The following is a 13,090-nucleotide window of genomic DNA, read 5'->3' on the forward strand; positions in this document are numbered from 1 at the left end:
GCACTCCTGCACCCCCACCCCGACTACGCCCATGCTATGTACAGTGGAACCTCATGTTATTGTTACGTACCGCCCTCCTTACGAACGCTTTAGGTTATGAGCTCCGCTAACCCAGAAGTAGATGCTCCTGGTTGCAAACTTTGCCCCGGGATGCGAGCAGAAGTCACATGGCAGTGGCGTGGTGGCAGCAGGAAGCTCCATTCGCGAAAGCGAGCCTCAGGTTAAGAATGGTTTCAGGTTACAAACAGACCTTCAGAACAAATTAAGTTTGTAACCGGAGGTACCACTGTACCAAATGTGCTTGATCTCAGCTGTTCTTGAGAAGCAGTGGTGGCCCTGGCAGTGCTCCTGGAGGACATGCCATTATCAACATCCCGTCCAAGAGGATGAAGGAGAAGCCGACTGATCGTGATGAGCCATAGTTTGGATCTGCCCAATTCTCTGCATATAAGATTTTTCAGGAATGGGAGCAGTAAGGTCATGGATGCCTACTCACATCCTTGGAAGAGATTCTTCTGACAGCATAGAAGAAGAATGGCAGAAAGTAGACTATGATCCACTCCACTGGTGTGGATGCTTCACCTAACATCTGCTGGTTCCTGGGATCATTGCAGGGCTAGGTTGACCTTAACTAATTCAGCAATACATTTCTTCTGTTCTTAAGCAAGAGTGCCTACTCAGGATCCCTTAACACAGATTAGTTATGCCAAGTGTGTGTGTATTTTTGTGTAAAATACACTTTACTAAACTCCAGTAAAGAATTTAAAGTGCTTTCCAGTGGCATTCCACTCTTTCAGTGGAGCGAGAAACCTGGCCAGTCTACCCTATATACTGGTTTATTTATTTTTCCATACTGCCTGTGGTTTTGTTTTGTTTTTTCTTAATTCATAACATGGCATCAATGGGTGAAAGGCACTCAATAGCAGGGGCAGACCCACTAACTTGAAACATCGAAAAAGGATGGGTTTGCATAACTTCTAACTTGGAACATGTGGTGCTATCATGCAAAGGTTGCTGCAGACCCACTTTTCAACCCACATGCAGCCAGCAGAATTTGGTAAGGCTATGCACACTTAAAATGCAGCTGGGTCATTCTTTTTCTCAGTGTGGTTTGCAGCTGGTTTGGGGGCAAACATATCAAAACACAGTATTTTCCTAGATCTGGATTGTGGCTAATGCCATGTGCATACCACTTCCCAAACCAGCTTATCTGCTCTCAGCCATCAGCCATCTGAAAGGTTGCCCAGCTTTTTGATTACTATGTCATTGCCAGAGGCTCCAAACATTTGCCAGAAGCCCTCCGACAAACAGCCACCTTGCTGAGCGACTCCCCTGGGATAGCATCGTAAATGCATAAATAGTTGAGTGGCATCGATTATTGCGCAACGCCATCTATCAACAGCCAGGCACCATCCACCTTGGTGACATACAGCCCCTCGGGAGCGAGAAGAGGAGGGCGCACTACAGCCTTGATTGTTTAGCCTTGCATGAATTATTCAAGGAGACCCTTTTGGCATTCAGGGTAAGTCCCTGGTTGCCGGAATCCTCTGCCCCTTTGCCCGCCGTGCCCCACTTCTATGACCCCTCATTTCAGAGAAATAAACCAAGTGACGGATGGGCTGCCTTATTGGGAGGCCAAGTGATCTCCAGCACATTAATTGCTTCCAATGAAAGACTCTTAATCGACTGCAGATTTTGATCCGACTCTTCCCACCCGCCCCCCTCTCCACTCACTTGTCACATGGGCTCTCCTACTCTGCTGTTCCTAATGACACAGCAGTTCAGACAGGAACCATTTATTGATGTTGCTGCATTAGCAGGCACAGCAGATAAGCCTCCTTGTCATCACCACTGATTAGAAAGCCAACTGTGCTCTTCCCCACTCTGCCTGCTCCATAAAATGCATTTAGAAAATTGGTGGCGGGTGGGGGGGGGAGTGGAGGAGAGAGAGAGAGAGAGAGAGGCAGTGGCAGTGGGATGCTTTCCGATTCCATCTCTAGGAATGAAAAGAAGCAAATTTCCATTTTAATTTTGAGCAACGGGGCGAGCGTCATCTGTATTCATCTCCTGTCATTCTTGCATTCTGAGGATTCATTGGAAACCAGGGCAAGTCCCCAAGCCTCAACCTCCATACAACTTCCCTCTGAGGCAAATATAGCTACTTCATTAGCCTGGGATAAAATGAGAGAACTTAATGAGTCCGAACTGGGTCCGAACTGGGTACCTCACATAAAGTGCCTATCACGGACATGCAGGTATCCAATTGTATTAATCCATTCTCTTCTAATGTGAGTAAGCTGAATATGTCCTCAGATATTATTGCTGAAGACCCGATAGATAATCCTTCTGGCGATGTAAACAAATTTAATGGAAATGTGCTCCCCTTATCGGATTGACCATTAGTATCCCCTAATCAAAGATCTCTCCAAACCTTTTCAATTATGTCTTGGAATGTAGCCGGACTTTTGTGTAAATTAGCTGATTCTGATTTTATAAATTTTCTTACTCTACATGATATAATCTTCTTGCAGGAAACTTGGTCCCTCAAACCTTTAGAAATTCCAAATTTTATCACTTATAATTTACTTGCTACCAAAATCTCAAGGAATGGACGCCCCAAAGCCGGTCTGATCTGTGGTATTAAACAGTCTTCTAACCTTAAATTTAATTATATCAGAAATATTGGACAGTATGCTCAACTGTTATCATTGTTTAATGCACATAAAGAAATCTTTCTTCTAAATATATATTTCCCTCCCATAGAGTCGGAAGCTAAATCAGATTCTGGTTGGAATACAGTCTCAGAAGAGCTGTATTTAATACGCAGTAAATTCCCCAATGTCCCCCTGATTATAATGGGAGACACCAATGCTCGAATTGGATCAGACAATACAGTTCTCTATAAACGCTATGTCTCAACTTTAGCCGAAGATTCTCCACTTCCACTGAGATTAGGGAGAAATTAGAAAGATAATATTATTAATAAAGCCGGAGGGAAACTTTTACAATTGGTTTTGGAATTTAATCTTACATTTTTGAATGGTTCAATATGGCCTGATATCCCAGGAGAATTTACCTTCTGCTCCAAAAGGGGCAGGAGTGTAATCGATTATTCTCTAGTTTCTGTTGAAATCTTAGATGAAGTTTCCTCTTTTACAGTTGTAACCCGCTCAGAGAGTGACCACTTTCCAATTGTTTTAGAGATGTACAGAAATCCCAGAAACAATGATACCTGTCCTCCTATAGTGCCGACAAGACTATCTATGCGAAAAGAATTTATATAGGAGATAAAAATAGGGAGGATCTATTAGCAGTATTTGAAAATAACCCAGTTATTTTTGAACCTTTGGCCAACCAAAATCTGATGCCTTTGGCAGACAATGATTACTATTATAATACTATACAGGAATTATTCTCTTCTTTTTTAAATCTTCAACTCAGCAACAAACCTTCAAACAAGTATAACTGGTTTGATAAAGATTGTATCAACCATAAGAAAGAACTTAGAACCTGCCTAAAAGAAGCTTCTGTTACCAACTCCCAAGATCTTTGGAAGATCTACTTTGAAATGAAAAATGCTTTTAAGAATATGCTCCTAGAAAAAAAATTCATGTCTGCACAAGCCAAATGGTCCAAAATTGTGGCTGCACTAGAAATTAAAGATTCTAAAACCTTCTGGTCACTTCTCTCAATAAAAGCTACTACTGATTTCCCCAATATAAGGGATGAAGCTTGGGTTACGTATTTTAGCTCTGTTTTTTATGATCCTCAAGCTTTTACAAAGAAGAATTTTAAGTCTCCTGCGGCAAGAACCATACAATTTCAAATTACTGAAGAGGAGATGAAAAGGATAATTCTTTCGTTTAAACAGGGAAAATCCCCGGGTATGGACGGCATCTCAATAGACTTGCTGAGACTAAATGTGGAATGGTGGGCCATTAATCTTGTCCCGCTTTTTAACTCTATTTATCATTCAGGCCTTGTACCAAAATCGTGGAATAACTCAATAGTGGTGCCGATCTTTAAAAAAGGCGATAGGAACTGTCAAGAGAACTATAGACCTATTAGTTTGTTACCATGCATAAGCAAAATCTATGCTAAATCCCTGCTTATTAAACTGGAACAATGGATGCTAACCAAAGGTCTGCCTGGTAAGGAACAAGCTGGTTTTAAGGCAGGCTCCTCAACACTTGATCAATGTTTAGTGTTAAGTCATCTTGTAGATAAATATGCCATAAAAAACAAGCGAAGACTTTTTGTGGCATTTGTAGATTTAAAAAGCGCTTTCGATTCAGTCGATCGTAACAAACTGTGGACCAAACTGGAGCACCTTGGTATAGATCCACATCTACTGACACTGATACAAAATTTGCACTCTAATAACCAAATATATGTTAAAGTTACAAAAGATGGTAGACTTGCAGGTCCAATCTTCAACAATCGAGGAGTTAGGCAAGGCTGTGTCCTGGCACCCACTCTATTCAATCTATTCTTATCTGATTTACCATTATTTCTTCAAAATGTAACCTCTCATATTCCTTATTTAAACAATATCCCACTTTTTTATTATTATATGCAGATGATGCAGCAATTATCTCACTTTCTTCTTTGGGTATTAAAAAATTACTTAAGAGCTTTTCAAACTTCTGCTCCCTTAATAATTTAAAAATCAACTATGACAAGACCAAAATTATGCAGTTTACAAAAAGAGGGAACCCAAAAAACTATATAATCAATGGACATCTAATACAGGAAGTGGAGCATTTTAATTATCTGGGGATTGTATTTAAAAATAATATGAACTGGAACACACACATCTGTGCGGCAATAGCTAAGGTTAAAGGGACAGCCCACCATATCAAATCTTATTTCTTTTCTCCTGAAGGAAACAGATACATTCCAGCAGTACTGCAAGTAATTGACATGAAACTTTGTGCCCAACTTTTATATGGCACCCCACTGTGGATTTCAGGTGACCTTAAGATGCTGGATAAATTCCATGCATCCCTTCTGAGGTCATTACTAGGACTCGCAAGTTCTGTAAAATATGAAACAATATGCTGCGAGCTGGGAATATTGTCTTTATCAGCAAGAGCATGGCTGAGGACCATGAAATATTGGATCTTCCTGCATTACAGAGCCCTATCCCCTAACTCTCTCCTGTATGATCTTTTAAGTGATAATATAATTTACAATCTATCATTGATTTGTAGGAGAAAATTGAATTCGATAGGGCTTAACTTAGTTGACTTTGAAAATTCTGATCCCAAAGACATCTGGGAAATTATTAGGAAGACTCTTATAGGAAAAAGTGTTCTCTCCATGCTTGAGGTTGCAAAGCACAGCACCTGTTCTCCTCTCCATTTAAATCTCCCTCTGTGCAGAGATTTTCAAAAGGGATACATGACAAATTTGAAAAACCACGAACTGTGTAGGCTGTTTATGCTGGCCAGATTTAATATGTTCCCCTCGATGATGGTGAGAGGAAGATATTTGGGTCTCCCAGAATCAGAGCGTCTCTGCAAATGTAGTAAACAGGAACCTGATACTTTGGAGCATATTTTCTTTTCCTGTGAATTTGGAACTCATGCCAGAAGACAACTATTAGAGGCCTTGCAACTCAATTGGCTGATTTCCAAACTACCAACCGTTCAGGTCCTACTATCGGACAGGGATGATCAAATTACTACAGCCGTAGCTGAATTTTTGAGTGCTGTCCATGCAGAAAGGCTGGGCCATTACAAAGAGAGTTAGTGCTCCTTAATTGGTAGGTGGTGTGGCAGTGTTTGGTGTAGTATTTATATATATCTATACTCTTCCTGGAGTTAAGGAACTGACTGGGATAAGCCTTGCTCAACTGAGTCTGTATTTTATATAATCTGTATATAAATTTTATGTGATAATGTGTGGTTTGATATGCCTAATAAAGGATATTTGAACAAGTCTACTTTTGAAACAGAGCCGTGCAAACAGGGCGATTCCATAGTTCTTGGGTTAGATCCAAAAGTTCCCTTCTGTATGGGGGAAAGGCGCAGCTGATCACCCCAAAGCCTGTTTTACAGCTCGTGCTGGAGCAGAAGAAGGTGGGAAGTAGATCGGGATCGATTGGTGATTTGCAGTACAGCAGCAAGGGTTTCTGACTCGCCGTGGTTGGACAATAGCAACAGCAAAATGACTCCCACCACCGGGAGTTGGAGGAACCAGACATGGATTTTAGTGGGCAGAACTCGGTTCAGTTCTGGTACTTAGAACAGATCCCTGATCTCACTGCAAGTTCAGAGCACTCGTGTTCTTCAATTCTAAGTTCTTCATTTCCTTTTGCACCTGGCTCTGGTTGTTAGATCTCTAGTGAAACACAGAGTACATCCTACAAGGCTTAAGTCTGCCTTCCCCTGGGCTAGAGGACCGTGCAAGAAAAGTGAACCTAAATCCAAAGAGGCGCTTCCACTTCCATAAGCAGACATTTGACGCTATGGGATTCTTCCACTAGTTCAACCTTCCCCAGCCTGTTGCTGGACTACAGCTCCCACCATCCCTGAACATGGTTCTTGCTGGCTGGGGCTGATGCGAGTTCGAGTCCCAACCATCTGGAGATCACCAGGTTGGGAAGAGGGTGTACCAGTGCTTGCACAAGCAACTGCAGAAGACAATTAGCTGCTCTCCCTCTCCCCGATTTCCAATAACTTTAAATCCAACTCACTGATTTTAGTTGATATACTTTAGAAATAATAATAATAATAATAATAATAATAATAATAATAATATATTTATACCTCGCCCATCTGGCTGGGTTTCCCCAGCCACTCTGGGCGGCTTCCAGCTGAATATTAAAAACAGTACAGCATCAAACATTAAAAACTTCCCTAAACAGGGCCGCCTTCAGTTGTCTTCTAAAAGTAAAATAGTTGCTTATTGCCTTGACATTTGCTGGGAGGGCATTCCACAGGGTGGGTGCCCCTACCGAGAAGGCCCTCTGCCTGGTTCCCTGTAATTTGGCTTCTCGTAGTGAGGGAACTGCCAGAAGGCCCTCGGTGCTGGACCTCAGTGTCCGGGCTGAATGATGGGGGTGGAGACGCTCCTTCAGGTATACTGGACCGAGGCAGTTTAGGGCTTTAAAGGTCAGTACCTTTAGTGTGTCCTGCCTTTTAAAAAACTTTCTGTAGGTATGAAAAGAATAAAGCCATAGAACTGTGAGAGGCCCTAGTTCAGCATGATATTCTGCAGCAGAAGCATCCTGTGAAATTGTGACGGAGGTAATGGAAACGAGCAAGGAAATGGATTTGGAACAGGAACAGAAGATGTGTAGCCTCTGGGTAGAAAAACTGGAAGTGAATTCTGATTTTGACTACCTTTAGAACGGAGCTATCAGCTACTGATTTGCTACTTCCCACTTGTACTTATTATTGGAACTCATTTTTTTCATGCACTTAGGGCCATTTGATAATTCAGTATTTCTTCAGATGGTTTTATGGCACTGTCAAGGCGGGCTTGATCATTTTCTCTCAGGGCAAGTTCAAGCATTCAGGTCTTATTATCAGCTGCTACATGAAGTAATACCGTACTGGGCTGCCAGTGTCTTAGGACTGTTGCCCTAAGTGTGGCCATGTGGAGCCCTCTCTAGTTTGCTCCTCCTGCTGGCAGCTGCTTCTAATAGCAAGTTTTTGTGTGTGACTCATGGTACAAGCACTCCAATTTTCTCCTTATTCTGTCTCCCTGCCCTGTTTTCAGGAGGTCTCACAGCCACAATAAATTATGCACGCTCTTTTCCATAGCAAAGGGTTTCAATCAATGCATGCATCGTTTTTTTAAACAATGATTTGAGAGGCAGAAGGTAGATCTGTATGAAGACATTTTAAGAAATGTTTCTTCTGCTGTGTTTTATCCTGTGTATTTGTTTTTAAATGACTGACGAGCTTGACTTGCATTATGATCGTATTGTGCACCAATTAATTGGCCCGGGTCCAAGAGCTTTTCTCATCTCACAACTGTTTCTTGCAAAAATCTGATCTTACCAGCCAAATTGGTTAAGCAAAATCTCTTTTTTGGCTTTTCCACACGTTTGATTCAGTGGGTAGGATCGGGTTTTCACAAGGCACAGCTGCGGAACGAGAATATGTCTCAGACCCAGGCAAATTAATTGGTACACAATGCCATCAAATTGGGGTCAAGTGAAACTGAGGATGAGGGCCATAAGTTTTTGTTTTTGTTTGTTTTTTTGCAGAAAGCAAATAATAAATGCAAATAATAATAACAATTAATAATGGTGTTAAGTGCTTGGTAGGGAATCCAGGGCTAGGGAGGGACTGGGTGGTAGACAATTGTGCAGAATATTGATTTTATGCAGTTTTATATCGTTTTGTTCCCTGCTGCTTGCACTGCAGATTCAGCGAAGCTGAGAGCCTTCCGATGTGACGGGCACTCCTGCAATCCTGCCGTGGGGAACCTAGCGACTGGAAGAACGCCGGTCACGCTTACCACCTGCGGTCAGAACAGCACAGAACTTTACTGCTTTTACCCAGACCACCATCTTCTCCACCACCACCACCACCACCACCATGGCCCCCAAGGGTGCGGACAGCCCAGATGCACCAAGTGTAACGCCAACCAGCCTGATAACTCTCACCTCCCTTCCGCTATGACGGACGACTTCTTCCTAAACCCCGCCTCCTGGTGGCAGTCTGCGCAAGGGGTGCACAGGGAGGAGATCCGGCTGGATTTGGAGACGGAGTTCTACCTGACCCATGTCATAGTGGTGTTCAAGTCGCCTCGCCCAGCGGCCATGGTGCTGGAGAGGTCGCAGGACTATGGTCAGACGTGGAGGCCGTACAAATATTTCTCTGCCAACTGCACGGCCACTTTTGGGCTCCCAGACGATACCACCGAGGAAGGGTCTATCTGTACCTCCAGGTATTCTGACGTGATGCCTTGCACTAGAGGAGAGGTAGGTCACGGTGACTGAAATATGCTTCACCTTTCTGTGGACACGGAGAGATTATGCTAAAAACAAAGGTTATAAGCTGCTGCAGAAGAGAGCAGCCCTTTTGTAGTCGTGGGCAACACGTGTCGTGTAACTTTTGACAGCCCCAGATACGGTGCTATCTATCCCCATTTACATCAGCCAGCCAGTTCAGCAGATTTTGAGTGAGCATTGCTTCAGAGAGATGGAAGTGAGCATCAAAATGCACATTGCATGCAGATGTTTCTCGTGGAACCGGAACTATGGTGTTTTTTTTAAAAGGCCTAATCATTTAATTTGTTTTCCAAAGAAAGAGAGATTTTTAAAATACACACTCAGAGAAACTTCTCTTTTCAGCTGAAAGTTTTTCTATATAAAGCAAAGTCATTTGTCGTGTTGTCAGTGCACATAGAGTACTAAGAACATTGCCAGTGCCTTGTTTTCAGAAATCAGGATCCTGCACTTCTGTGTGTGTGTGTGTGTGTGTGTGTGTGTGTGTGTGTGTGTGCCAGCCAGTGATTTTATGCATGTCTGATTGACACATAATCATGCGCACGCTTGTTGCTGCCGATCCAGAAATGGCTAGACTAGAAAATGGGGCAGAATGGAACTGGGCGAGGCTCATGCATGCTCTGCCAACATGCCGGGAAATCATGAATGGAACCCCTGCATAAAATGGTAGCCATATCTATCTATCACCTCTATCTATTATCTAGCATCTCTCTCTATCTCTATCTATCTATCTATCTATCTATCTATCTATCTATCTATCTATCTATATCTCTCTATCTCTATCTCTCTATCTCTCATCTCTCATCATCTCTCATCTCTCTATCTCTCTGTTTTATTATTTTGTGTAAGTTTTTAAATCTATGTTTTTAGCTGTTCTTATTTTATCTGTAGGCTGTGTTGAGTCCCTGCCAGGGAAAAAGGTGGGGCATAAATAAATACATCATAATAAGAAATCTCTGCAGCAGAATCCTGTGCAAGGCAAGTGGGTGATTCATCTTCTAATGGTACCGACTGACAGCTGGAATTCTCTTATAATTGTTTAGCGTAGTATATCAGGCACGTGTGGCTATGGTGACCTATCCCAATCTATGGCATCCAAGTGATTTTTGATGCTGCATGAACCATGTTCCGGTTTTCTCACTTGCGGAGCCTTTATTCAGGTGGCATCCTGCCTTATGAGCACCCAATTTAAATGGAGGGAAAGGGAAAGGACTGGAGGCCACTGCTACCAACTTAGCCTATCCCCTACAGTTTCACATTACTAGCTCGCGCTCTGGCTCCTCTCTCTTCCGCTCCTTCCTGAGCAGAGCGATAGGGGAGAAACCCAGTAATTCACCTTGCCTGAAACTGTATGGGAACTGAAATGCAGCCAGGCTTCAGAATCCTCACTTCTCTGGATTTTATGATGCAGCTCTCAAACTAAAAAGAAGTGTGAAATTGTGCATATCAGGAGGACACGTTCTTAAAGATGCACACATTAGTCAAAATAGCGTACAAAAATGCACTGTATCAGGGGATATTTCTTGCAGAAATGTGCAAATTAGGCAAACTGGCATACAACAATGTGTATATTTAGGATAAATGCTCACCGAAATTCTTTTCATGAAGAATTTTTTATTTTTTTATTAATAAATGGCAAACTGATGCAGAAATGTGGTAAACTGGGTTTGAAAAATGAGAAACTTGAATTCAACAATTGTTAAAAAGTAGGGTTGTTTTTTTTAAGGGTGCTGAGAGTTCTTAGGAGATCCCCTATTTGCTCCCAGACCTATGAGCCTAGAGTGCCCTGGGAAGTTGGATTGGTCATTAAGACACTCTGGCAACTGTCTCTCCCAGCAACTCTTAACCCCTCATTAACAAACTGCAGTCCCCAGGATTCTTTGGGGGAAAGCCCTGACTGTGTAAGGTGGTATGATGCTGCTTTAAATCTACAGTGCAGACGGGCCCCAAGTATGTTTAATGGGGCTTAAACATATGCCCAGGTTAAACATATGGATAGGATAATTTATTTGATCCATTCATGAAATTTATATACTGCTGATTGTAAAAACAAACAAACCTCAAAGCGGTTCCCAAAAAAGATTTCAGCCTTGATAGTAGAGTTATCTTGATGCTCCAAACTGGTTGTCCAAATGAGTCGCGTGACTCTCACCTTACTCCCCTTTCCAAGGTGTAAGCCGCTGTACTTGTTTTATTTTTCATCTTCTGAATGCCTTCCCAAGACATGGAAATAGTTACAAAAAGTATTGCTATTTTACAGAAAACAAGAGAGGCAAATAAATTCAGTGGTGGAGCAAGTTCCGCTGGTGAAAGAGAATGCAGGCATAGATATATGCATACTGAATTTCAAAAGCTTGCATTTTTCATTTCTTTGTTTTGCTACCCATAGAAATTGATCTTAAAAAAGGCTTTCATCTGGCCTGCTTTAAGAAGATCTTCAGTCGCATGTGCCCCAGTTTTTAGTTTTACATTCACCTGCATTGTGCCAGTTAAACAGAAGGCGTGATCAAAAGCAGACGCTTAGAAATGCTGGTGCAGATTTGTATCAAGGCTAAGGTCTCAGATCAGATAGAAATAGGAATGGATGTGTTCAATTTTTTTATTTTTATTTTTTTGTATTGTCCTTATCCTGCGCTGGAGGGATCTGGGAAATTAGAAGCACGTTTTTAATAAAGCAGAGCAGCCGGAAATGAAAATAAGTCAGCAGGAGGAAGAGTTTGGAGCAGTGGAAGGGTGGCAATTTCAATGCTCCTCTTTGCCGTTGCAGGAACTATAGGTCAGAAAAGTCTGATCCACCAAGAATTTATTTACTTGCTTCTCTATTTATGTTCCTGTCAGAATCTATAGGAGGCCAAACTACCAAAAGTCCATTCATTCCATGTGAGCATCTCTTGTGACAGATGACACCAAGGGTGTGTGCTAGAATGAACTGATTCACTGGGGGAAGAGGAATTGTGTATGCCTGAACAAGGTAACCCGTTGCTGTGGCAACAGGTTAGCTGTGCCCTGCTTGACAGACCTGTTCAATAATAATAATAATAATAATAATAATAATAATAATAATAAATTATTTATACCCCACCCATCTGGCTGGGTTTCCCCAGCCACTTTGGGCAGCTCCCAACAGAATATTAAAAACACAATAAAACACCAAACTTCCCTAAACAGGGCTGCCTTCAGATGTCTTCTAAAAGTCAGATAGTTGTTTATTTCCTCGACATCTGATGGGAGGGCATTCCATAGGGCAGGCGCCACTACCGAGAAGGCCCTATGCCTGGTTCCTCACTTCTCGTAGTGAGGGAACTGCCAGAAGGCCCTCAGAGCTGGATCTCAGTGTCCGAGCTGAACGATGGGGTGGAGATGCTCCTTCAAGCTCTGCTAGCCAACCCATGTCGATTGGTACCACATGCTCTCTTTTCAAACCACACCAGTGGATCAAACGCTGGATTTTTCTAATGCTTTCCTTCCATGAGACTCAAATTCAGATCTGGTTCAATCATAGCTGCCTCAGAACTTGCAAACATGAGCCTGAGGAAATAAGCCAGCCAAAAAAACCTTTTTCTCGTTCCAAATCTGACATGAAGCTACTGCAAGTTGAATGAAAGGACAAGAGCTCTCACACTTAGGGCCGGTCCTACCATTAGGCAGTGGAGGCGACTGCCTCAGGCAGCATATGATGGGAGGTGGTGGTATCTCTCGGCTCTTCCTCCTGAGCTTCCTGACAACCCATTCACAATATTAAGTCCCTGTTTGGAAGCCCCCATTGCTGGGGATTCCCATAATCGCAGCTGCATATATTTAACCTTCATCATGATTTGGGAAAATGCAAGAGGTTAAGCCAGGACACCCTCCCCCCCCCCCCGAAAAAAAAACTCCAGGGCCACCTATTGAGTCTAACATGGTCCTGGAGTCAGCAGATCTGCTTTGGCCACCATGACAAAGAAAGCTCATCATTCATGACTCTTTAGTTATTCCAACTTCCAGCTGGAAGAGATCGGGGAAGGGATTAGTTGCTCATAGAGGCAAGTGCCCAAATGTTATGACTAGGGCTGTCTGTTCAGCATTTCGTTGAACTTGAGCTGCAGAGGAGATAAAATGCAGAGGCAGGGGAGGGGGGAAGCA

The 13,090-nt window shown here is 42.6% G+C and overlaps 1 protein-coding gene across 1 annotated transcript in view; it reads left to right on the forward strand.

Annotated features, from left to right (window-relative positions):
• The window catches only part of LOC118080763 (netrin-4-like), a 67,675-nt gene that overhangs the window by 5,900 nt on the left and 48,685 nt on the right, over positions 1-13,090 (forward strand). The window contains exon 2 of the mRNA XM_035106497.3: positions 8,382-8,941. Within this exon, the coding sequence (XP_034962388.1) occupies positions 8,382-8,941 (560 nt within the window). The remainder of the gene's footprint in view (positions 1-8,381; positions 8,942-13,090) is intronic.

This window comes from Zootoca vivipara, chromosome 2, assembly GCF_965207765.1.
Source record: "Zootoca vivipara chromosome 2, rZooViv2.hap1.1, whole genome shotgun sequence".
Classification (NCBI taxonomy): Eukaryota; Metazoa; Chordata; class Lepidosauria; order Squamata; family Lacertidae; genus Zootoca; species Zootoca vivipara.